At 49.3% G+C, this 26366-nt stretch overlaps 1 protein-coding gene across 1 annotated transcript in view; it reads left to right on the top strand.

Annotated features, from left to right (window-relative positions):
- Window positions 1-26366, top strand: part of SNED1 (sushi, nidogen and EGF like domains 1) — a 2960801-nt gene that overhangs the window by 325486 nt on the left and 2608949 nt on the right. Inside the window, exon 4 of the mRNA XM_086944023.1 lies at window positions 25942-26082. Coding sequence (XP_086800149.1) covers window positions 25942-26082 — 141 coding nt within the window. The remainder of the gene's footprint in view (window positions 1-25941; window positions 26083-26366) is intronic.

The following is a 26366-nucleotide window of genomic DNA, read 5'->3' on the forward strand; positions in this document are numbered from 1 at the left end:
GGGCGGAGCCAGGCAGAAGTACCTGGCCTATTCACTGAGCAGGGCTGGGTCCTCAGACGCCCAGCAGGAGGTGGAGCCAGCATTGACACTGGCAGGAGCAGAGCTATCGGCCTCCTGGCAGGAGGTGGGGCTAGGATCGTCCATGCAGGCACAGAGCCATCAGCCGCTTGGCAGGAGGTGGAGCCGGCATTGTATCAGGCAAGGCAGGCTATCAACAACTACTCTCCCCCTACTCTCAACGTAAATGTCCCACTCATCCCACACTGACTCATCCAGACCTGTGGAGCCACCCAGCTCCTGTCACACACACGCAAGACCAGCAGAAACCAGATATGGTTAGACAAGAAAATAGACACTTTCTAAAAGTGCTATTTCCAAACCCAGAGTCCAAAAACCATCCACACCAACGGATGCGTAATTAAACCCCGAGTTCAGGGATACCAAACTCGACATTGCACCATGCTCCCCGAGCTAGCTAGGATCATAGCATTAATAATCCCGGCGGCCCATTCTAATCAATGGAGAGCAGGCCACCTCGCAATAGTGAAGAACGAAGATGGCTGTAATTCACTATTAGGACATGCCAACTTGGTCAGGCATGTCCTACCTTATACTTACAATGCACCCTGCCCGTGGGCCTACCATAGGGGTGACTAACATGAAGTCAAGGGAAGGTTGGAGGGGCTGGCAAGTAGGTATACTTGCGCAGCCGGCGTGACAGCTCTAGGCTGCACGTGGGTCTCGCAATGACCGACCCGTAGACATTCTTTTACGAGGCCGCTCTTGTGGGTGGCACAACCCGTGCTGCAAGCCCACGAGCGGCATTTGTATTTACAAGCCCCGGCACTCCTGGTGCACTAGACTAGGGACTGACAGTAAACCAAATAAGCCAAACATGGATACAGTAGATACATCAATTTAACATCGGGAGCACTTGCGCTATGGCACTGATCAGCAGTGACACGGCGCCCAAAGCACATACCAGCAAAACATCGAAAAACAGTAGAGGCAAAACAGAACGAATGGAGGAGAGACTCAAGCCAATGATGTCAGGTCTAACACGTGTCCCCTCCAGCTGAAATGTGGGGAGAACTACCCTTGACCTAGGGAGTCCTCATCACTAAGGCGGAAAAATCTGGACAGACCATCAGCATTGGCGTGATCTGTACCAGGGCGGTGTTCCACCGTAAAGTCCATCCCCTGTAGAGAAATGGACCACCTCAACAGTTTCGGATTCTCACCCCTCATCTGCATCAACCATCTGAGGGGCCTGTGGTCTGTCTGAACCCGGAAGTGAGTCCCAAACAGGTAGGGTCTCCACTTCTTCAGCGCCCAGACCACAGCAAATGCTTCTCTCTCTATCGCACTCCACCTCGTTTCCCTGGGAAGTAACCTCCTACTGATGAAGGCTACAGGCAAGTCTCGGCCCTCTTCATTCACCTGAGCTAGAACAGCCCCCACGCCATGCTCTGAAGCGTCCGTCTGGACAATGAATTCTTTCGAAAAGTCGGGTGCCTGGAGTATGGGTGCTGTGCACATTGCAGTTTTCAGGGTGTCAAAGGCCGTCTGACAGGCGTCAGTCCAGATCACATTTCGTGGCGGCTTCCTGGAAGTCAGCGACGTCAAGGGGTGCACAATGTTGCCGTAATCCTTGACAAACCTCCTGTAATAACCCGTGAGTCCTAAGAAGGCTCTCACCTGCGTTTGGGTTTTGGGCGGCGCCCAAGCCAGGATGGTATCAATCTTGGGTTGCAGGGGGGCAACCTTGCCGCTCCCTACTTGATGCCCCAAGTACACCACAGAACCCTGCCCAATCTGGCACTTACTGGCTTTGATTGTGAGGCCTGCTCCGCGCAGGGCCAACAACACTTCCTGGAGGTGGCACAAGTGTTCCTCCCAGCTGGCGCTGAACACTGCGATGTCGTCCAGGTAGGCGGCACTGAAATCCTCCAGTCCAGCCAAGACCTGGTTGACCAACCTCTGGAAGGTGGCAGGAGCATTCTTCATCCCAAAGGGCATCACCCTGTACTGGTATAGCCCATCTGGTGTGGAGAATGCTGACCTCTCCTTTGCCCCATCAGTCAAGGCGATCTGCCAGTACCCAGACGTTAAATCAAACGTACTAAGGTACCGGGCAGCCCCCAACCGATCGATGAGCTCATCAGCTCTGGGGATGGGGTGCGCGTCAGTCTTCGTGACTGAATTGAGCCCTCGGTAGTCCACGCAGAACCGGAGTTCCGGTGAAGCACCAGGCGCTGCAGCCTTTGGGACCAAGACCACTGGGCTGCCCAAGGACTGCTAGAGGACTCAATCACCCCTAACGCGAACATTTTGGAGACCTCCTCCTTAATGTACGCTCTGACCTTGTCAGTCACCCTATAAGCCTTGTGCTTCACAGGAGGGCTGTCTCCGGTGTCAACGTCATGGACACACCAATGCGTGACACCCGGAACCAAGGAAAACAGATCCGGGAATTGTCCCAACAGTTGGCGACAATCCTGTTTCTGTTCAAGGGTCAGTGTGTCAGAGAGGACCACACCATCCACTGACCCGTCTTGCTCTTTAGCACACAGGAGGTCAGGAAGAGGCTCACTCTCCTCCTCCATTCCATCATCTGTAGCTAGGAGCATGCCCACTTCAGACCTTTCTAAGTAGGGCTTCAAACGGTTGACATGCAGGACCCGCAAGGGGTTCCTGGGAGATTTCAAGTCCACCAGGTAGGTGACATCGCTCTTCTTCTGCACAACCTTAAACGGTCCAGTCCACCTGTCCTTGAGCGCACAAGGTTCCACAGGGGACATGACCCACACTTCCTGACCAGGCTGAAGCTCTACCAGAGTGGCATTCCGGTCGTACCAACGCTTCATCTCCTCCTGGCTGGCCTCCAGATTTGCCTGAGCAAGTTCTCTGAAGCGCCGAGTCTGGTTCCGAAAGGCCAGCATGTAGCTGTATACATCCTGGGGAGGTTTCCTGGGAGATTGCTCCCAGCCTTCCTTGACCAGACTCAAAGGCTTCTTACCGGGTGACCGTATAAGAGCTCAAAGGGGCTGAACCCTAGAGACTTCTGCGGCACCTCACGGTAAGCAAACAACAGGCATGGTAAGAGGACATCCCATTTCCGCCTCATTGGTTCTTCAAGACCCATAATCATGCCTTTCAGGGTCCGGTTGAATCTCTCAACCAGCCCATTTCCTTGAGGGTGGTAAGGAGTGGTGAACTTGTAGGTTACCCCACACTCCTTCCACAGAGACTTCATATAGTTCGAAATGAAGTTGGTGCCTCGGTCCGACACCACCTCTCTGGGGAACCCCATCCGGGAGAAAACACCCATCAGTGCCCGTCCCACCACGGGGGCCGTCACTGTTCTGAGAGGGATGGCTTCCGGGTACCTTGTGGCATGGTCCACCAAGACCAGGATGAACCTGTTGCCCAGGGCTGTCTTGGGGTCCAGGGGCCCAACAATGTCAATACCCACCCGGTCAAAGGGGGTGCTGACCACTGGAAAAGGTTGGAGGGGAGCCTTCTGCTTCCTCCCGCTTTTCCCACTTGCCTGGCAAGTGCGACAAGTCTTGCAATGGATGTCTACATCCCTACGCATCTGAGGCCAATACAAATGGGTGACAAGCCTGTCAAAGGTCTTGTCCTGCCCCAGATGTCCAGCTAACGGAACGTCATGAGCCAAACCCAGTAGGAAGGCTCTGAAACGCTGGGGTACCACCAGCACACGGGCTGACCCAGGCTCAGCAGCCTTAGGCTCGCTATACAGGAGGTTGTTCTCCCAGTACACAAAATGTGACCCTGACTGATCACCTGAGGATTGGGCTGAGGCTTGCTGCCTCATGCCCACAAGAGAAGGGCACACTTTCTGTTCCGCACAGAATTCCTCCCTGGAGGGACCACCATCCTGCTGCCAGTGGGTCAGCTCGGGCAGGTCTCCCAGTTCGGCAATTTGTTCCCCTGTGGGTTCCAGGGCATCCCCCTCAGGGTCTACCTCCTCCTGGACCACGGGAACTACGGGGGCCGGTTTCCCGCGCCTCCTGCCTCTTCTCTTCACAGCTGGGTCCTGGGCCGTACTTTCAGGCTCCGGGACCCCATCAACACCCTTACTCGCTGTCATGGATCGAGTGGTTGCACACACCCACTCTGGCACACCCAACATTTTCAAGTGCGCCGCTGTCTCCACCTTAGCCCAAGGGGAGTCTTCTAAATCATTGCCCAGGAGACAATCGACAGGCATGGCGGGCCTCACAGCAACCTGAAGAGTACCTGACACTCCCCCCCATTCAAAGGAAACCTGAGCTACCTCACACTCTTTCTGGGAGTTATCGGCAGCTATCACGGGGTAGAATGCGTGGGGAACCACCTGCTCTCTGGACACTAAGTGACACTTGACAGCGGTCACACTCGCTCCGGTGTCTCTGAGACCTTCCACTCTATGGCCATTAATGGTCACCCACTGCCTATATTTACTAGTGTTACTAGGCAGAGGGGGTGGAGGGACCATTTGCATGTCTTCTAGCGAGACCAGGGACATTTCTGCGGGACCCCTCCCACCATGGACAACCATCTCCTCCCCTCCCAGGGCTACACTCGCCAACTGACGGGGGGTGCACGCGGCGGTGCATTCGAATCCTTTTTGGGACACTGGGGGTCATAAAACCGGTGTCCCACCTGCCCACAACCGTAGCAGGTTAGGGGGCCCCTATGAACAGGTTTACCCGTCGGGGCCCCTGGCTTCTTCTCAGGGGGAGGCTGGGAACCTTTCCCTTGGTTCCCTTGGGGATTACTTTGGGGCCCTTTCTGAGACTCCTTCTGTTTACCCTTGTCCCCCCCACTCTTCTGCTGGGGACCCTGCCCACCTTTGGCTGAGTCTCCCACTGGACCCTTGTGGACCCTGGTACTGACCCAGCGGTCCGCCTCCTCAGCAAGTTTTCTAGGGTTAGATATCTTGCTATCAATCAGGTGCTGGCGCAGCTCTGGAAAACAGTTATTAGACAAATGCTCCCAAGCAAACAAATCATAAAGAGCTTCATAACTTTCCACTTTGCTGCCCTTTACCCAACCATCCATGGCTCTGCAAAAATAATACACATATTCAACTCACGTCGTACCAGGCAACTTCTTACATTCTCTAAAAGCTTGTCTGTATTTCTCGGGGGTTAGGCCATACCGCAACATTAAAGCATCCTTCATATGAGCATACGACATCCTATCCGCAACAGGCATGTCTAACAGGGTATCTCTCCCCTCATTCACAAAGCGACCCCACAACCCCGCTCCCCAATTCTTCTCAGGGACCTGGTGGGCCAACAATGCTAACTCATATGCTTTAAACCATTGACCAATATCTTCATTCCTATTGTAATCTTTTATCACATCTTTCGGAAAGTAAAACTTACTTTCTGCAGGCCCAGATGGGATGCTGCCACCAGAGGGATTCAATTCTAACTTTTTAGCTTGGATATCCAGCTCCCTCAACCTGGCTTCACGCTCCAAAGCTAACTTCTCTCGTTCAAACTCTAACTTTTTGATCTCCAACTCAGCTTCTCTTCTACCTCTTGCATTTTCTAACTCCAACTGCCCATTTATCTTCAGCCTTGCCATTTCCATGTTGTAAGCTCGCTCTTTCGCCCTTTCTTCTCTTTCTTCAGGGGAAAGACCTTTGGAGGAAACACTGCTACCTGGAGAGGACACAGGCCCATTCACTGGCACCTCCTCATCCCCTTCCTCTGTGGGTACCACCACCACATCAGAGGGATCTCTGGACTCCCACCAGGCCTGTAATGCTTTACGAAAATCATCTTTTCTCGAGAGGCCGGTGGTAGGAACTTTAAACTGGTCGCAAAAGTGTTTCAGTTCATCTTTCTTGTATTTCTTTAGCTTATTCCTCTCAAACTCCTCCACAACAACAACAGGGGTAGTGACTCCGTTGTCACTCATGGTCAAAACTGGCAGTGTTCAAAAAATCAAGTTTCAGAAAAGCGGAGAACAAAAAATAGGATCCTCCCCAATTAGACTGTGACTGCGTTATGGTCTGCTTTCACTATGTAGCGCACACTAATCACTGTACATGGGTCATAAATGCAAGGTCCAAATCCTCACCGCTGCATCCAATGTTAGAACCGGCTGTCTCTAGTTGGCAGAGGTATACACTTCTGACAAATAGGGACACACCTTTTCCAATCAGCACACCCTTTGATAACCCCTGCTCACCCCCTCGGTAGCTTGGCAGAGCAGATAGGCTTATCTCAGAGGCTGTGCGTTAAGCAATTATGACCACCTACAGTAACACAGTGAATACACTACAAATGGACACGACACAGTAGTATTATAAAAATAAGTATTTTTATATAAGGCTTAGCACAAGACCAAATAACGAAAAACTGTACACAATCGGAATAAATACGTGGGGAAGGAAAAAGGATAGTTCAAAGGTAGTTTCTTCTTTAGCACAAAGTCTTTAGTATCAAGCAAATCTTTCTTCTTGGAAACACAGTTCTTAGCAACAGGGTAACTCACACGGGAGCTACACGACGTCGAGGCAAAGATAATCCAAAGGTTCGGCGTCGACCGCGAGGAGCGCTACGTCGAGCCCGGAGTCACACGGACCCCCAACAGCACAGTACCTTTAGAAAAATGAAGCACACGATGATCAGCGGCGTCGAGCAATCCGGCGTCGCGTTTTCGGTGTCGATCAGGCCTCAGCAGGCGTCGTCGTTGATGATGCGGTTGCACAGAGTGAGCAGCGCTCACGGCGTCGAAGGGCACACAGGTGATGCGATCAGCAGCGGTGCAGACACGAGGTCCTCTGGAGCTAGAGCCGTACTCCCACTCACTGGCGGTGCTGCTGGCGTCGGTCGGGCCCGGCGTCCGGTCGTCGTGATTGCTGGTTCTTTCAGAGGTGCTGGATTTACGCTTCCAGCAAATAGCACTTTAGCAGATGAAGTCCTTTAGCCCTGTGACTTCAGCAGGAGACTGACACTCTTCCAGTCCTTGGAGATTTTCTTAGCAAGCGTGAGAGTACACACACAGTTCCTCTCTCCTGGTTCCTTGGCAAAAATAAAGAAGCACTGCAGGATTCCCCCAACAACAGCACACCGGCAGAAGGGGTAGGCAGTCCTCAGATCAGCAGGCCTCTTGTCCTTGGTTACAGGGTTCCTTGTCAGAAGTGATCTGATTTCTTAGTTCAGGGGTCCTTCTCTTATACCCCTTTTCGTCTTTGATCCCTTTGTCTATGCCGGGGGTTTCCCAACATCCTGGGTCTGTTGTGGGCGGAGCCAGGCAGAAGTACCTGGCCTATTCACTGAGCAGGGCTGGGTCCTCAGACGCCCAGCAGGAGGTGGAGCCAGCATTGACACTGGCAGGAGCAGAGCTATCGGCCTCCTGGCAGGAGGTGGGGCTAGGATCGTCCATGGCAGGCACAGAGCCATCAGCCGCTTGGCAGGAGGTGGAGCCGACATTGTATCAGGCAAGGCAGGCTATCAACAACTACTCTCCCCCTACTCTCAACATAAATGTCCAACTCATCCCACACTGACTCATCCAGACCTGTGGAGCCACCCAGCTCCTGTCACACACACGCAAGACCAGCAGAAACCAGATATGGTTAGACAAGAAAATAGACACTTTCTAAAAGTGCTATTTCCAAACCCAGAGTCCAAAAACCATCCACACTAACGGATGCGTAATTAAACCCCGAGTTCAGGGATACCAAACTCGACATTGCACCATGCTCCCCGAGCCAGCTAGGATCATAGCATTAATAATCCCGGCGGCCCATTCTAATCAATGGAGAGCAGGCTACCTCGCAATAGTGAAGAACGAAGATGGCTGTAATTCACTATTAGGACATGCCAACTTGGTCAGGCGTGTCCTACCTTATACTTACAATGCACCCTGCCCGTGGGCCTACCATAGGGGTGACTAACATGAAGTCAAGGGAAGGTTGGAGGGGCTGGCAAGTAGGTATACTTGCGCAGCCGGCGTGACAGCTCTAGGCTGCACGTGGGTCTCGCAATGACCGACCCGTAGACATTCTTTTACGAGGCCGCTCTTGTGGGTGGCACAACCCGTGCTGCAAGCCCACGAGCGGCATTTGTATTTACAAGCCCCGGCACTCCTGGTGCACTAGACTAGGGACTGACAGTAAACCAAATAAGCCAAACATGAATACAGTAGATACATCAATTTAACATCGGGAGCACTTGCGCTATGGCACTGATCAGCAGTGACACGGCGCCCAAAGCATATACCAGCAAAACATCGAAAAACAGTAGAGGCAAAACAGAACGAATGGAGGAGAGACTCAAGCCAATGATGTCAGGTCTAACAGCAAAGAAGCCAAACAGAAAGAAATTAAGTTAGCGAAGAAAAATAAACGAGGTATGTCAATGGTACAAGCTGCCATTGCGTTCAGGGATAATGAGGAAGAACAAGAGAATGATCAAACGCTTAGAAGTAGGAAGTTAGCGGTAGACAAATGCTACCCAGTTTTGCCGCATAAAGGACAAGGATCAAAAGACGAACTTGAGAAGGATCCTTTAATGTCTCATCTACTGAGTTCTCCACCTCCATATGCGCAAAGTGCTACAGCACCGCAGCAACCTTTGGTTGTACAGCCCCCTATTGTTGGACAACAAGTTCTAATACAATCACCAGCTCCTCTTCAGCTGGTTTCTACTCCTCCGGCGCAGCCCTCTCAAGAGCCGCCGCCTTTGCTACCTACTCCATTTTCTTTTTTCTACGACTTCGCCTACTGCTCCAACTACTTATCCTAATACTCCCTCTGCTACTGCCTCGACTTCTACATCAGCCTGTCTTTTCTGGCGTTTCTGCCTTTCCGTCAACTTCTCCTTCTGTTCGACAGAGAGTAGCAAACACTGTCACTGGTCTTTTCTCACCTTTCTTTGGGTCGCCTAATACGACCCCTAACACAGAACGAAGACAGTTGCGGAGTCGACTGCTTGACTATCATGAGAGAGAAGTACTGAATGAGTTAGCACGTAAATGGGTTACCGATACTGTACGATATGACGTTCAGTCCGTCATGGAAGTCTTCCGTCAGTGGGAAGCATCTACACAAAGATATGTATTTGAACAAATGTGTGTATATCTCCGCGAAGATTTGAGGGGAAATGATCCAGAGCACGACATGCCTGAATTATTCCGTGTGCGGTTCAAGTTCGCAGAAGGCATGATTGTGGGTGCCGATGTTGGACAAGCGATTGAGACATTGTTGTCTTATAGGAGTAAGGGAAGCAATTCTAGATCACTGTCTGAGCATGACATGCCAGGTAGGAAAAAGATGCGACAGTATCCCATGAGAGAGGTTCCCCCAGTTTGGAGGGAAGGTGATGCAAATGCGAATCCAGGCATTCCCCCGCATTTTCAGCGTGTATGGGTACATGTTCCCTGGAAAAGATCTGAGGTTTTAGCGCTCAAGCAGACATTGCCTGATCCCCGTAAAAATCCTGCAGGGTATTATAAGGAGTTATCACAAACTGCCAGCTCCTGTATCATGAATTTAGCCGATGTAGACTAGTGTTTGGAAATGTTTTTCCACAGCCTTTATAGGGAAAAATTTGTCATGCAGATCATGATCAAGAGTTAGGTGACACATGGGTTAATATTGCTGCTGCTGATGCTAGACAAGTTGGTGGCTCTAAGCCCGAGCCTTTGGTAGCAGAGCTTCCTGGTAGAATTATTGCATATATGAAGACTTTAATGCCTGAATTGCGTGTGAATTGGGACAAGTTGTCTGCGTGCAAACAGAAGAAAGATGAGAATGTGTCTGACTTTTTCACGGGGTTTGAAGAGACTTTCGTCGATCATAGTGGTCAGGATATGGCTACTGAGGGTGGCCAGAGATTGTTGACAAATTTGTACATAATTTGCTTCCTGAACTGTGTAATAAGTTGAAAGATTCCGAGAGTGCTTGGGCTGTTTCCACGTCAGCGCAGATTTTAGCTACAGCCCAGTACTACGAGAATAGACGCAAAGATGAGCTAGAGAAGGCAGATAAAAAGACTAAAGAACTGAAAACTAAAGTCCTTCTGCAGCAAGCTTATCCACCCCGTAATAATAGTCAGCGCGACGATCAGCAACCCCAGCAGTATTCGAGAAACTCGCAAAGAAACGAGTCTTCTCAACAGCGTTTACCATATGGTCCTAATCAGTGTGCGTATTGCAAGGAAGAGGGTCATTTCAAGAATAGTTGTCCGGCTTTGTTACGGCATATGAATGGTGTTTCTGGTGCAAGAGGGCGAGGTGTTCAACACGCCCCTAGAGGTAGGGGTCGTGGAAATCTCCCCCAGAATGCTCCTTCTTTCCCGCCTCAGAATTCTATGAATAGTTTTGATCAACAGAATAATGCGTCTTCTAGGACAGCTCACTACTATGCTGATGACTACTATGCAGAACACGAGAATGAGGGTAACAATTGCTAGGACAGCCATGGACAAAGAGAGGGAGTTGTTTCAGTTCCAGTAGATCAGAATGGACCTTATGTTGAGGTAATTACATCAGGTGTGTCGGAGCCTTTTCTGTTGGATACTGGTGCTACAAAGAGTTCTATTATGCACTCAAAACTTCCTGGCGCACATTTGTCTGGCGAAATGAATGTTTCAGTAGGTTTTTCTGGCGCCCCGGTTAGGAACCCGATTTCTAGTCCTATGTCCCTTTCTGTTGGGCCATGTGAATTAGAAGCACCCCTCATTCTTACAACAGGTTGTGGTGAAAACTTGTTGGGATTGGATCTGTTAAAGAGACTATATGCGACTTTGTACTGTTCTCCTTCGGGAGTACAACTTACACTGGGTAAGAGAGTGGTTTCTCCAATGTATTTGTCAAGGGAAAAACTTCCGACAGAATTGTCTTCTCTTCCAGATATACTTTGGGCTACTGGCTCTAATGATGTGGGTCTTTTGGAAATAGCACCATATGTTATAACATTGAAAGCCAATGTTAGAATGCCACGTATTCCCCAATACAAGATCTCTAGCGAAGGTGAAAAGGCGTTGTTAGCAATCATTTATGATCTGATTGAGAAAGATGTCATTGAAGAGACAACAGGGAACATCTGTAATAGTCCTGTTCTGCTGGTTTTGAAGCGTACTGAAGCTTCCCAACCACCTGTCTATAGGTTCGTGATTGATCTTAGAGAAGTGAATAAGATTGTTGTGCCACAGTTTCCAGTTGTTCCTGATATCACTGCCTTATTGACTATGATTCCAGCTTCAGCGATTTGGTTCTCGGTGATTGACTTGAAGAACGCTTTCTTCAGCATCCCGATTACCGAGGAGAGCAGAGATATTTTTGGCTTCAATTTAGGAGGCCGAAGTTTCCGCTTCAAACGCGCTCCTCAGGGCTACTGTGAAAGTCCATCAATATTCAGTCAGGCTCTGAAATCTCAGCTTGACACGATTGTCCTACCTGACGGCGCAACACTTATTCAGTACGTAGATGATTTGATGGTCGCTGCAGATACTGAGGAGATTTGCAAAGGAGCCATGTTGTCATTGTTGCGTCATTTATGTGATCTGCGCCACAAAGTCTCTCTTTCAAAACTACAATATTGTAAATCTCTTTGTAAATAGGAATTGAATCACTTGTCCCCATGGGGGGTGGGGGGTGGGAACCAAGGGTTATAAATATATTGTTGTGAAAAACTGAATAAAGATAAGTTAAAAAAAAAAAATACAATATTGTCAACAAGAAGTGACCTACTTAGGTCACATCTTATCGAAGGAGGGAAGGAAGCTGACCCCAGAAAGAATACAGGCAATTGCGAAATTGAGTGTCCCAAGGACACAGAGAGAAGTGCGTGCTTTCTTGGGCATTACATCATATTTCAGACAATGGATACCGAATTTCTCCTTGGTGGCCAAACCTTTGGTGGCATTAACTTGCAAGGATACACCAAAACCCACTCCGTGGCCTGAAGAGTGTCAGAAAAGCTTTTATGAATTACGCAATGCCTTGTGTTCGGCTCCTGTGTTGGGTACCCCCGACTACAGTAAGCCTTTTACATTGTATGTCCACGAAAAGGAAAGTTGCGCATTATCAGTCCTGACACAGTCCTTTGGGGACAAACAGCGTCCATGCGCGTACTTTTCAGCGACTCTAGATCCGGTAGCTAAGCATTGCCAAGTCGCTTGAGGGCCACTGCGGCAGCAGCTGTCTGTATTCGACAGTCTGCTGGGATAGTAATGAATAATATGCTGAATAATATGCTGATCGTCATGGTCCCACATGCAGTAGACATCCTGTTAAACAGAACAAGGACACAGCACTTAACTAGTGCTCGGTTGTCAAGTTATGAGCTGACACTGTTAGCGAGTCACATACACATTAAGAGGTGTGATACACTAAACCCAGCCACGTTATTGCCCATTCCAGTAGAGACAGATGAGGTCGAAAAACATGACTGCTGTTTTAGGACAGAAGAAGAGACAAAAGGGAGAGTAGATTTACAAGACACTCCTCTTCCTGAATGTGATGATGCTTTATGGGTTGATGGTTCATGTTTCAAGTTGCCGAATGGTGATACGACTGCAGCATATGCTGTGACGACTTTGCATACGATTGTTGAAGCTGCACGTATCCCACACAATTCTGCGCAAGCAGCAGAGTTGATTGCACTTACAAGAGCATGTGTGTTGGCAAAAGGAAAACGAGTGAATGTGTACACGGACAGCCAATACGCCTTTGGCGTGGCTCACAGTTTTGGACGATTGTGGAGAGAACGTGGGTTCCTGACGTCGCATGGTACCAAGATCCAACATGGTCAGCTAGTAAATGAGCTTCTCGAGTCACTGACTTTGCCACTACAAGTTGCGATTGTGAAATGCAGTCCACACAAAAAGGTGACTGATGATGTTGGTTGTGGGAATGCGTTTGCGGATGAAGTTGCAAAAGAAACTGCAATGAGTCAAATGTATGTTGCAGGCCCTGCGAGATGGATTGGTGATGTTGGTATGTGTGAAGACACGATTGAGAGTGTGAAGTCCATCCAAGCCGAAGCCACAGAGAAAGAGGTGAATGAATGGAGAGAAAGAAAGGGTAGATTGGATGCGAATGGTTGTTGGGTCGAACTGTCAGAGCATCAGAGATGGTTGCTACCCGATGCGTATGTGCTTGCAGTGGTGACAATGGCTCATGGGATGGCTCACATCAGTGTGAAAGGGATCTGTAAGTTGTTGCTCCAGTATGGCAGAATAGTGGAATTCCTAAGTGTGCAGAGAATGTGGTCAAGAATTGTATGGTGTGTCTAAAGTACAATCCTGGTAAGGGAACCCCAACTCCAGCTGGTCATTTTGCGCCTCCAACGTATCTGTTCGAGGTTTTGCAGCTAGATTTCATCCACATGGAAAGGTGCAACAATCTGAAATACGTACTTGTTGTTGTTTGTGCCTTTTCCAGGTGGGTGGAAGCGTATCCCCTTAAGGACAATACTGCCTTATCCACAGCGAAAGCCCTTGTCAAAGAGTTCTTCCCTGGGTTTGGAATGCCTAGAATGGTCTGGAGTGATAATGGGAGTGAATTTGCAGGACGAGTGATGAAGAGAGTGTGTGAAGGACTAGGCATACAACAGAAGTTCCACGCTGCAAATCACCCCCAATCAGCTGGATTAGTAGAGTGCTACAACGGCACGTTGAAATTGAAACTGGCCAAGATCCAAGCAAGCACAGGTCTTAAATGGCCTGACGCTCTGCCTTTCGCGCTCCTATCAACAAGAATGACTGTTCACTCAAGAGTGGGACTTAGTCCACATGAAATTGTGTTCGGCCGCCCGGCCAACATATGGGGAGTGCCAAGGCCCACTAGGTTCAGTGAAATAGAGCATCCTGTACTGCTTGGCTATCTGTATGAAATGACGGCTAAATTGCGTGTTTTACACCAACAGGTCCACAACAGTCTACCTCAGGCCTCTGAAGCTCCAGGACATCCTATCGACCCTGGATCCTATGTGCTGGTCAAGAACTTCCAGCGGACAAAGAATGATGAGCCCCGCTGGACCGGTCCCTACCTAGTTCTCCTATCCACGAGATCGTCAGTTCGGGTGGAAGGAAAGAAAAACTGGATCCACTGGACCCATTGCAAGAGGGTCCCGTTACCTCTGCCTTATGACCGGTGGGTCCAGGAGGGAATTGCTGACCCTGAGGTTGAGACTGTGCCTCGCTTCTTACCCTTTAGTGATGTACGTTTGAAAGGAACTACTTCTGAAAAGGAAAGCGATAACATTTTACAAGAAGCTGTGCCTCCGTCAATGCGATTGAACACTGCTGAGCCTGAACTCTTGTTTCTAGACCACACAGCACCTAGTCGAGATCGCTACAATTTGAGGCCAAGACCTATGACTATGGACAAATAAATACTTTTTCTTTTTGATTGTGCAGCTCTCTCATCCAAGAAACTTGCTCATTTTTGATTTTCGAACCGCCATCCGGTTCTGCTGCTAGGGTCGCGGTTGCCACAGTCTTTGGAGTGCAGCTGGAGACGGTTAGGTTGACAGTTCTGTTGGTTCAAGGGAGTTACCCTGGATTGACAGAAGCACTCCTTAGCAGAAACAATCTCCCACCGCGGGCAGCAATTTAGAGGATGGAGTTTCCCAAGTTAGAGAGACCTGCCAGATCGACGAACTTTGAAACGAGAATATGCACTGTGATGGCAAAAACACGATTTTTAATAATATGCATTTTCATGTTGTGTAGTATAATGATGTTTTTGATTGGCTATGCTTTATTCACCTTTCGAGTTTCATTTGCACACGACACTCAGCCCACACCTCCTCCTACTGTTTCCTCGCACTCTTTTCACCCTCTACCTGAACACGAGTCTGCCAGAAGATTAGAATTCATAAATAACTCATTCGTTCAGCTCCTACACCAGCACCAGTTTGTAATGAACACGACAAATTGTTGGGTATGTGGACTAATGCCACACACGACAGATAAAGGTATCCCGTATTTTGTCCTGCCATTTAGCTACTATGGTTCTTTGTGGGCATTTCAAACAATGTTCCTATTTGCCATCGAACCATATCCCCCACGTCCCACAGGAAGCAACTCGAGCAAAAAGGCACTAGTGGCAGGAATCAGAAATATGAGCAGAGACATTGACACGTATAGAACGATTCCCAGAGATGAATTGAAGGCTTACAGTAGATGGAATATAACAAAATATGGAATTTCCTTGAGCGAGAGCCAGCAAGCAAAGAAGTCCTCCCCAATCTGGATAGTACCCCATCAAGGTCACCTATGTCTGCAGGGAAATGGCAAAAACCCCAGAGCTCAGTTAGGGAAGAGTGTCTGTACTGAGACTTACGTCTTCTCGTCTCAGACCTCCCCTTCATTCTCAGCAGCTAAGGGTACCTACTTCGTCTGCCATGATAGAGCATATACATGGCTGCCCCCTGACTTTTCGGGCACATGTTTTATCTCGTTCCTGTTGCCACCCACCTACACGGCCGTGGCAGATTACCATAGGACAAGCACAGTTAGGGGTCTTGTGAGTAAAGATGACACTGCGGAACAGGAGTTTGGGGATTTCGCAAAAGGTTTTCTGCCGTTTTGGGGGCCTATGGTGAACAGCAGGAACATTCGCCAATTGACGAGGGTAGTTGAATCCGCCGTGATTGAAACGGCTGGTGCCCTTAGTAACTTGACCGTGGAGCTCCAGTCGGACCGCCTTATGACTCTTCAGAACAGGGTTGCCCTAGATGTCCTACTTGCAGACCGTGGTGGGGTATGTAAAGTGATCCAATCCAGTTGCTGCATTTTCATCCCCGATAACGCTCCGACAGTATACCAGGCCATCTCCAAATTGCATAAGATCTCTGAATCCATTCACGTGGATAAAGGGGACTGGTCCTTAATGGGGTGGTTCTGGGAACTGATATCTGCCTCGGGATGGAAAATTCTGTAATTGGGATGGTCTTAGCCATTCTGTTCATGTTCTGCCTGTGTGTACAGTGCGCTCCTGCAATATGTGGCATCTGTGCTACATCATGTGTAAGGAAGCCTGTATCAAGAGATGAACTAAATAATAGGATGATGCTACAGCAGCATCTCAATGGCTTTATGTACACAGACCTGGACTCAGATTAGCATGAGTATAGGTAATTGCCTATATAAGGGCAAAAGGAGGGTCTGTGGTACTGAAAATTCTGGACCCTGCTATTGTGTGGTACCGAAGCTTTACAATCGTGTCAAAAATATCATCGTATCATGACGAATTTGGTATCGGCAGACCGGTAATGATTGGGATACTATACATATCCATTTGCGTCATGTTTGAGTGACGCAATCACCCTGAAATCATAGTTTTCGTCTTGAACCCTCGGGTTCCATTTTGTGAGCGGCATCCATTTTGTGATTGCCCTTACATAGTCAAAATTACCAAGGCCGAATTCGATCTAAAAGGACACATACACCTTTGCTGACTCCTCTGTGACCTGGGCGAGCTGACTCCACTGCCTCAAGCCAAACCTGTTTGGGCGGTCCTCATCCCAATGGCCGAGCGAGATTAGCATCAAAGCACAACATGTCATAAACCTTTCATCGCATACAAAACTATGTTTTATCCCACAGACACCTGTCCCTGTTTCTTCTATATGGTCTGTTTTACAAGGAGGAGGTGCACGATTTTATTGGGGGTCCATCGATAGCTGATGGAAGTTCTGGGCCTTGCTGGGTAATCTATCACGAACTGGACAAACTGAAATGTAGACTTGTCATCATGACTCTGCTTTTTCTTTGTAGTAGAAATATTTGTATGACCAACTGTAAAAACAGGAATTCTTGCCTGAAGCTCAATATTCTGTATAAAGAGAGAAGGCTGGTTCTGTAAAAACAAGCAGTCTCCTGAGAACATACATGCGCTATATGCTGTTGTACTTCTAGGATACCTGTTACTGGTTGCAGCCAATAAACTCGATCCTTGACATCACCTAGAAGACTCTGTGTTTCTGTGGTCCGAAACAGAAGGACTCTAGAGGTCTTTGGGTGTTCCCCCTGGCACCGCCGGGTCCATAAAAACCCGGTACCTCAACTTGGCGGCTCGGCCTTGCTCCCTATGAAGAGTGCTCAGCAGATTGTCATGGGTCTCCTGCGCAACAACACCTCTCGCGATGCGCCTTCTGGGGACCAGACGGGGACATTGCACATGACCCCCGGGTCAACGACGGTGATAAACCCGCCCGACATTGTCACCAAACTAGACTCTGTACTGGCAGCAGTGGAGCGCATCAGCAACGCCCTGGACCTGATCCAAGCATCCTTGGAGGGCCGCATGGATACTATCACCTCGGACTTGACATTCCTTCGGGCCGACCTACACAAACTCTCAGACCGAGTGCGTGAGGCTGAGGCCACGCTAGCAGACCTCCGACCCCGACCCCAGAATTGTTCCTCCGCACTTCAAGATCTGCCGGATCGAGTTTGCACCCTAGAGGACAAAGTGGATGATGCGGAGGGTTGCTCACGCCAAAATAATATCCGCGTAGTCAATCTCCCTGAAGTGGTGGAAGGGCGGGACCCGGAGACCTTCACGGAGGCCTGGATGAAGGAGCTCATGCCCCCGGATCGCTCTCCCCACAGTTCATAGTGGAGCGGGCACACCGAATACGTGCTCGCAGGCATCCCTCCTGGGGCACGCCCTCGCCCCTTCCTATTTCGAATCATGAACTTTAGGGACAGAGACACTATTCTACGGGAGCTGGGCAAACACCCCGGCCCTAAGGTGCAAAACGTTTCCGTTTCTCCTTTTCCTGATTACACGGCTCAGGTGCAGAGGAGACGAGCCACCTTCACAATAGTAAAACAACAGCTCCGAGGTCTGGACCTCCGCTACTCCTTGCTCTTCCCGGCCCACCTGCGAGTTATCAGAGATGGATCTACGAAGTACTTTGATTCCCCTGCTGAGGCATGGGACTGGCTCGAGGAACAGGGGTTGGCGACGGCACCCAAACCATCTGATGAGTCCCCTTATCGTCAACACCCCCGCAGAGGTAGACACAGGGGGGGGCTGGGCCAAGAGTGCGGGGCATACAGTCACCATCCCCAGTCCCGACCAAATCAGATCGGTGCGTCAGCGGGCCCTGCAGGTGATGGCGGCCCTCCAGATCTCCGTCCTCAGCTGGCTCTGCTGCCTCCCCGCTCCGGTCCGGAGCCCCAGAGTCCACGCCGGAATGGTCCATGGATACGGATTTTCCCCCAGTTTGGGGTGTCACCCCACATACCGCAAATGGCATTATCTGATGTTAACTTTGCATTCATATTGGACTCCCACACTACTGCAGGACTTGTTTGTTTCCTTCTAGGAGCCGTCTGTTGCCCCCCCCCCCCCTGTTTTCGCATACTCTCTTGAGGTGCTTGAAAGGGGCAGCCCTTACATTGTTTATTTCCTCTTTCAGGTTATCCTCTTCCCCCGACGACCTGGTATTGGTTGACTAGCCGACTTGTGCCTTATATGCATGTCAGAACACCATAGTGCCTCAGGGCATGTTTCTTCTCATACATTTGTGATGCTCTATCTCCTGATCTATTGGTGTTATTTAAGGGGATGACCCCTACATTGACTCCCCCTATTCACTGGTCTACATTCCACCCCCCACAGTCATACAAAGACGATAGTTCCTTAGCCATGATTTGGAACAATTGTTTGGGCAGTTTCTCACGTTGGGGTTTCGCTCTCTTCCTGTTGCAAAGTTTCCTATTGCCCCACCTTCTTAATTTTCTTTCTGGTTCGAGTCGCCATCCCTGCAGACCTGCCGCATCTTAGTCCTCCCCATCCAAAGGAGTCCTTCACACAGGGAGCCCTTCAGTGCCCGGGTTGGACACACTGATCTTAATAACCCCGATGACCGATCTTAGCGTCCTAACTTGGAATGTCAAGGGTATCCAGACACCTTCTAAGCGATACCCCATCTCTGCCTATTTGCAGCGTCATAAGACGAGTGTTGCACTCCTACAGGAAACACACCTGGCGGACATTGAAGCCACGCGCTACGCCGACGTTGGCGTGGTCAGATTTACAGCACCAACTACTCATCTATGGCTAGAGGGGTGATGATATGGATTAAAGCTGTGGTCCCATGGGAAGAAAAGGAAGTCCTGACAGACACAATGGGGCGCTACGTCCTGATAAGTGGCAGACTGAACGGCAAACCGATTTTACTGGGTTCCTTATACGCTCCCAATGTTGCTCATAGCACCTTTCTAAGTGATATCCCAGAGATACTGCTCCGCTGGAGGGATGTCCCGTGGCTCTTGGGCGGGGATTTTAATGCAGTACTTGATGTTTCCCTTGACCGTTCCTTCCCCCCCTCACTATTACTACAGCCTCCTCTAACGCTCTCTTTTTAAACACATGGCTAGATAACTGGGCCCTTTCAGATGTCTGACGGGAACGTCATCCACACTCCAGGGTATACTCCTTCTATTCCCCAGTCCATAAGCTACACGTGCGTCTCGACCATATACTCGCATCCGCAGCCCTCCTCCTCTTGATACAAGCGATGGATTATCTTGGTCGGACATACTCCGATCATGATCCCCTGTTGATGCACCTGGCCTGGGAGGCGCCACCCCCACCGGTTCCGACCTGGCACTTACAGACCGCGGCTCTGGAGGACCCCCCTCTTCCGAAGCTCGCTGGAGTCAGCAATAGCGAACTATTTTGCACCTAATACCGGCTTTGCAGACTTGGTCCTTACTGAGTGGGAGGCCTTTAAGGTGGTGGTTAGGGGTCATTGTCTGGGACAGACTTGGGAGTATTCGCAGGCAGTTAGACACCTCATTGACCCACATTGAAGGACGGTTACTCCTACTCGAATCACAGGTTGGCACTTCTGGACCTCCTGCGCTGTCATAACTATTTGGCACAGTCGATCCGCTCCCACTCGACCACGGACAAAGCCGGGAGACTGCTGACCTATTTGATTAGGCAGGAACATCCCCAGCGCCCCATACATTTCTTACTTGACGATCTTGGTTGAGAATGTAGCACCCAGGAGACATACATGCACTGATGACTGAACACTACACTCGTCTGTATGACACCTTTCTGACAGGTAACACACATGACCTAGGATCCTTCCTGGACACAGTGGAGTTACCCACTCTGACGGTGGACCAGTCCCTGGAGCTGGACTCTCCTATAGTTGAGGATGAAATACGAGATGCATCACATGCCTTGTCCTCGGGTAAAACTCCAGGGCCGGACGGACTCCGGACGGAATTTTTCAAAACTTACGCGGAACATTTGGTACTGCAACTTCACTCGGTGTTTCTGGAGGCAATCTCGGAAGGGACCCTGCCCCCCTCTATGCGTACCGCTAACGTGGTGTCATTGTTGAAACCTGGTAAGGACCCCACATCCCCTGGCTCCTACCGACCGATCGCTATATTAAATTTGGATTATAAGATCCTGGCAAAGGTCTTGGCCAACCGGCTGGCACCGCTAGTCCCTGACAGGGTACACTATGACCAGAAGGGTTTTATTCCGCAGCGTAACACGGCCCTAAATTTACGCTGCTATGTTCGAGTGGCGGAATATGCCCCAACCGTCTGGCCGCTCTCCGGTTGCATGGTATTAGACCTTGAGAAGGCCTTCGACTCGCTGGCCTGTAACTTCCTATTTGCTGCCCTGGTTCGTTTTGGAGTTGGCCCCTACTTCCTAGGCTTAGGGCAACTGTTATATTGTAATCTGTCGGTTTGGGTTCGGGCGGGCCCATGTATTTCAGATCCGATTCAAGTGCAACGTGGGACCCGCAGGGATGCCCATTGTCCCCGTTACTATTTGCGTTAGAAGTGGAGCCGCTGGCGGCTCATATCCGCGCATGCGTTGATATGGGAATTGAACTAGGTGATGGCGTACACATCATATCTACATGTACATGTACAACAGATGTTTGTCTTGTGTATTGTGATCCCAACCCCCCCTTTTTCTTGATATCTTTCTTCACAGGTTTTTCTTCCTGAGTGGGGAGAAGGCACACACTTTTGTGTTTCCTATTTTTCACTGATCTAGGGCAGGGCGCGCCTTAGCGTGTGCGTACCACCCAGGTCTTTCTCTCTCTTTATCTATTTGGTCCTGACGAAATCCCACAATCGCAAAAGGTTGAAACATGTAGACATATAACCTTAATTTTAAATCACATAGCACACGTCACTATTTTATTAACACTACACGTCTTGAACACTAGAGTCTACTTAATTAGACATAGGTGTCACAGTTCTTTTATTAGGGTGCCCAGTCGCTCAGGAATAAAATCTTGCAGTGAGTAGATCTGGCCCCTTTTTAAATCACTTTCACCCCTTTTTATCACTGCACATATAAAAGAGAAAAAATACCCGCTCCACTGTAGTCAGGTGTCGTAGCACACTCTGTTGGCACTCAGCCTTCGGGGTGGGACCCCAATGATGAAGCATGTCACCAACTAGGTTGGTGAGTGAGGGGTCTTCAAAAAGGACATTCTATGTCCTACGTAAAGGTTGGGCACAAGTGCTTGATTAAGCCTTAAGCTTTTGGCACAGAGACTTTCTCTGTTTTGCCTATAGGGGGTACTCCTCCTTTTGTTTTGTTATAATCTGCTTTAGGGGACTAGGAGTTCCTACCTCACATTGTAGTGAAATACCCGTACTCTCTCTTATTGTTTTACTAGAGTATGGACTTTGCCAGGTTGACTCGCAGTCCGGAAGCTCGCGCAAAAAGTCTAAAGGCTCGATCATGGGAAGGGGGAATATCATGAAGATCCCTGGCATATATTAACAGGTCATCTGCGTAGAGAGATATGATGTGTACGCCATCACCTAGTTCAATTCCCATATCAACGCATGCGCTGATATGTTTTGTCTATAGGGGGTACTCCTCCTTTTGTTTTGTTATAAAGTCCATACTCTCCCTGTTCCTGGGGGACACTCCGTATCCAGGCTATTCACTTGTGGGGGATGCCGGTGGCCTGGTGCACTGAACCTTTCCATTACTTAGGTGTCCGGATTTATCGCGCCAAGGCCGACCTCTTTGACGTAAACATTGTCCGAGCTACCACTGCAATTCGTTCCCAGATGGGTTTCTGGAAAACTCTCCCATTATCGACCTCTGGTCGAATCGCTCTGGTTAAAATGGTGGTCCTTCCCCGCCTCCTCTATTATTTTTAAACAACAGGGGGTGGTGATGGACAGAGTTTCTGAATTAAGCAGAATACTCTCACTCAGTCAAGAGATCAGGGCTTAATCGCATATCGCCATTGTCTAACCCAGTGTAGTGTGGAGTGCAAAAAAACAATGGATTTGGGCCCAGATCTTTGGACTGGGATGAATGTGTGACATTGATCCACATTCGGTCCATCACCTGTTTTGTTTGCAATTGCCGCCATAAGTGCGCTGGGGATGCCCAGACGTGGGTCCCAGGCACTCCACACCACTGGAGTCAAGCTAGGCGGGCTGATGAGAGGTGTTACCTCGAAACCGGTCCGGTCCTCGGATGCTTGATTCCGTTCTGGGAAGGACATGGCTTTTGTAGTTCGGACTGGACTGTTCCCATGGGGCACAGGGTCAGAGATGATTTGCATATCGCCATTGTCTAACCCAGGGTGGTGTGGAGTGCAAAAAAACGATGGATTTGGGCCCAGATCTTTGGACTGGGATGAATGTGTGACATTGATCCACATTCGGTCCATCACCTATTTTGTTTGCAATTGCCGCCATAAGTGCGCTGGGGATGCCCAGACGTGGGTCCCAGGCACTCCACACCACTGGAGTCAAGCTAGCCGGGCTGATGAGAGGTGTTACCTCGAAACCGGTCCGGTCCTCGGATGCTTGATTCCGTTCTGGGAAGGACATGGCTTTTGTAGTTTGGACTGGACTGTTCCCATGGGGCACAGGGTCAGAGCTGATTTGCATATCGCCATTGTCTAACCCAGGGTGGTGTGGAGTGCAAAAAAACGATGGATTTGGGCCCAGATCTTTGGACTGGGATGAATGTGTGACATTGATCCACATTCGGTCCATCACCTGTTTTGTTTGCAATTGCCGCCATAAGTGCGCTGGGGATGCCCAGACGTGGGTCCCAGGCACTCCACACCACTGGAGTCAAGCTAGCCGGGCTGATGAGAGGTGTTACCTCGAAACCGGTCCGGTCCTCGGATGCTTGATTCCATTCTGGGAAGGACATGGCTTTTGTAGTTCGGACTGGACTGTTCCCATGGGGCACAGGGTCAGAGCTGATTTGCATATCGCCATTGTCTAACCCAGGGTGGTGTGGAGTGCAAAAAAACAATGGATTTGGGCCCAGATCTTTGGACTGGGATGAATGTGTGACATTGATCCACATTCGGTCCATCACCTGTTTTGTTTGCAATTTCCTCTATTATTTTGCCACTCTACCCCTCATCATCTCCTCCCCCTTCTTCAAGCAGTGGGAAAGAGTAGTGTGAGATCTCATATGGGGGACCTTGTGACAAAGGATGTCCATGGGAAAACGTCATCTGCCTACGGAGCTGGGGGGCCTCGCAGTACGCATTTTTGAGCATTACTACCTGGCCTCCCAGCTGCAATGGATCGCCAGGTGGATGTTCTCCAATTACCTACTAGACACGGCCTCCCTGCGACCCCGCTGCTGCTGAAAACTCTACTCCAGGTCTTCCATCCCTGCTCCGCTCTTATACCTCCAGATATTTTCCTCCTCACTGTAGCGCACACATGCTTTCGCAGATGCCTTTTCCTCACTAGACCACCATTCCATACGCACCCGCCATCCCACTGTTGGGGACTCCACGGGGGGACACTTACACGACGGCAGCAGTTACATCACTGGACTTCGGAGGGGGTATAAGATGTGGGCGACCTCTTTCAAGACGGCGCTCTTATTCAGTTTCAGAAACTTACAATAGGGGAGAATATACATCCTGGACAGTTCTTATTACACAGAACCCTCATAGTTTCATTAGCCTCCAAATGGGGTGCTCTCGCTGAGGAACCTCCCATACACCACACTTTGCAATACGTTCACGTGATGGGGAGAGGAAGACACCTCACGCGCTGGTTCTCAATCCTCGCTTCGGCAGCACACGGAAACAGATCTCACTCGACTTCGACTTCACTGGGAGGAGGCCCTGGGTAGAGCGTTTACAGATAGTGAATGATGTGCTGCCCGTAGCGGTCCAATCCGCATCCCCCGGAATCAACGATTCCGACAGATACAATTTTTCATATTACTTCAGGCCTACCTTACCCCAGCCCAAATAAACAGGTACTTCCTCCGCATAGATGCAGCTTGCCCCCTGCCGACAATCAGATGCCGACTTGATAAATATGCTTTGGGGTTGCTCAGTTCTGACTGACTACTGGAACACTGTGACAACAACACTCATAAGCTGCACATCCCGCACCATTTCCCCGACCTGGGAAGCCCATGTACTGCACCTTTTCAGCAGAAACAAGAAATATAGAGCTGCCACGCGGTTTCTAGACCTAGGTCTAATAACAGCCATACGCTTGATCACCAAGCGGTGGAAATCCCCCCTACTGTTTCACCCTCTTGCTTGGTGCCGATCCCTATCCAACTGGGCGAGGGTGCAGCACTATGCAGAGAAGACATGCTTGGCATTAGTATGTTACCCCTGGCACCTCAATGGGATGCAATGGTCTTCAAACTTTTGGGGACAGACACAGACACGGGATCCCCACCTGTGTCACAGAGGATTATCACTCACAGTGCCTCCCCCACTGACACGACTGGGGACTACTGCTGACACCCAGATCACCACTGCCCCTCTGCCACAGAACCCCTCTGCCACTGAGTCTTAGAGGTGTTTGAGGTCCTTCGGCAAATCTGGCTATGGCGGCAGGTATGCGCAACTCTACCCTACCCTTCCTTCGCTTTCGTTGTCCTCATTTTGTTGTGCCCTATGTCCTAGGTTACGTTTGAACTGCACTGCTCTTACCCGCATACTTCTCTATGCCGTGATTTTTCAGCATCTCTCTGTCTTTCTTGGGATATTGCCACAAGCTTTGATGTAGAGCTTTGATGTAGTTCATGCACTCTGAACTTTCATTGTCATGTAGTTATTAGTCCAAGAGTGCCTTGTCGCTGACAATCAATTTTCTCCCCTTTCTCCATCTGTTACATGAGTAATACCCTGACTACTGCCTGCATTCCTTACATACTACCCGATGCTGGGATTTGTCAGCACCACTCTGTCTTTCTTGGGATATTGTCACTAGCCTTGATATAACTAATGCAATCTGAATTTTTATTGCCATGTTATTACTAGTCAAAATGTACCCTGCTACTGGCAATTAATCTTCTCCCCTTCCTTTTTCCATCTATTACATGAGTGCTGTTCCAACTATGTTTTATTGATAAAGGTGCAAATACAAACAAACAAACAAAAAAAGGTTAATAAAAACGATTTAAACAAAAATATTTGTGTTTGTCAGGAGGAGTGAAGGTCAATAGACCAAGATGCAGTTTCAACATGAATTTTCCCATGGACTGTATTTTACGTTCTTTACCAGTTGTTTGTTTAAAAGAGAGCTAATGCCTAAAACTTTTAAGACAGATTGTAAAATCAGATTATGTTTTGCTTCATGTCTAATTGTATTTTTGATGTGAAGTTAGGGTTGTATCTCTCAGTGGAAGGTAGCATTGCTCACTGTCCTTATTCGATGTATGTGGCTGACAGACTGACAGACTGACACTAGATGCCTTACTGTATAAGGACAAGCGTGTGTCTGTCAGACAGTGATATTGGGGATATAGCCAATTTTGATACAGTAATGTTGCTCATTGCTTCTATGCAGGACAAGTATCAGAAATACTAATTTCAGGATGCAAGTAGTTAGTAGCATCACTCGCTGACAGTGCAGATTACTAGTGGGCTAGTTCTTTCCATCTTTTTCTTCCCACCTGATATTCTGTCATTGCCCCCCTCCTCAGGTAAACACTTTCCAGATTATACTGACCACCGATGGCGAGCTCTCCTTCACCATCTTCAACTATGAATCTATTACGTGGACCACAGGGATGCACCCTAGCAGCGGTGGCGATTTTGTTGGCCTGGGAGGCATCGCAGCACAGGTAGGGTCTGTAGCCTGCAAGCAGCTTAGACAAACTTCTGATACCTCTAGAATGATGCAACCTATTCAGATACATTTGTGGTGAAAGTGTCTGAGACAACAGGCACCTACCTGATTATTCACTGGGCAAAAAGAAGCAAGACCACATGTGCTGCATTACTACAGTGTTTAAAGTGGCTGAAAGAGAGAGTCACATATTAGGAAGCCAGGAGAATTCAACGTATGTGATCCTAATCAACCTCTCTCTCTCTCTTTATAGGGTGAGTTGTCTCTTCTGTATACAAA

Source organism: Lissotriton vulgaris, chromosome 11, assembly GCF_964263255.1.
Source record: "Lissotriton vulgaris chromosome 11, aLisVul1.2, whole genome shotgun sequence".
In the NCBI taxonomy this organism is placed as follows: domain Eukaryota; kingdom Metazoa; phylum Chordata; class Amphibia; order Caudata; family Salamandridae; genus Lissotriton; species Lissotriton vulgaris.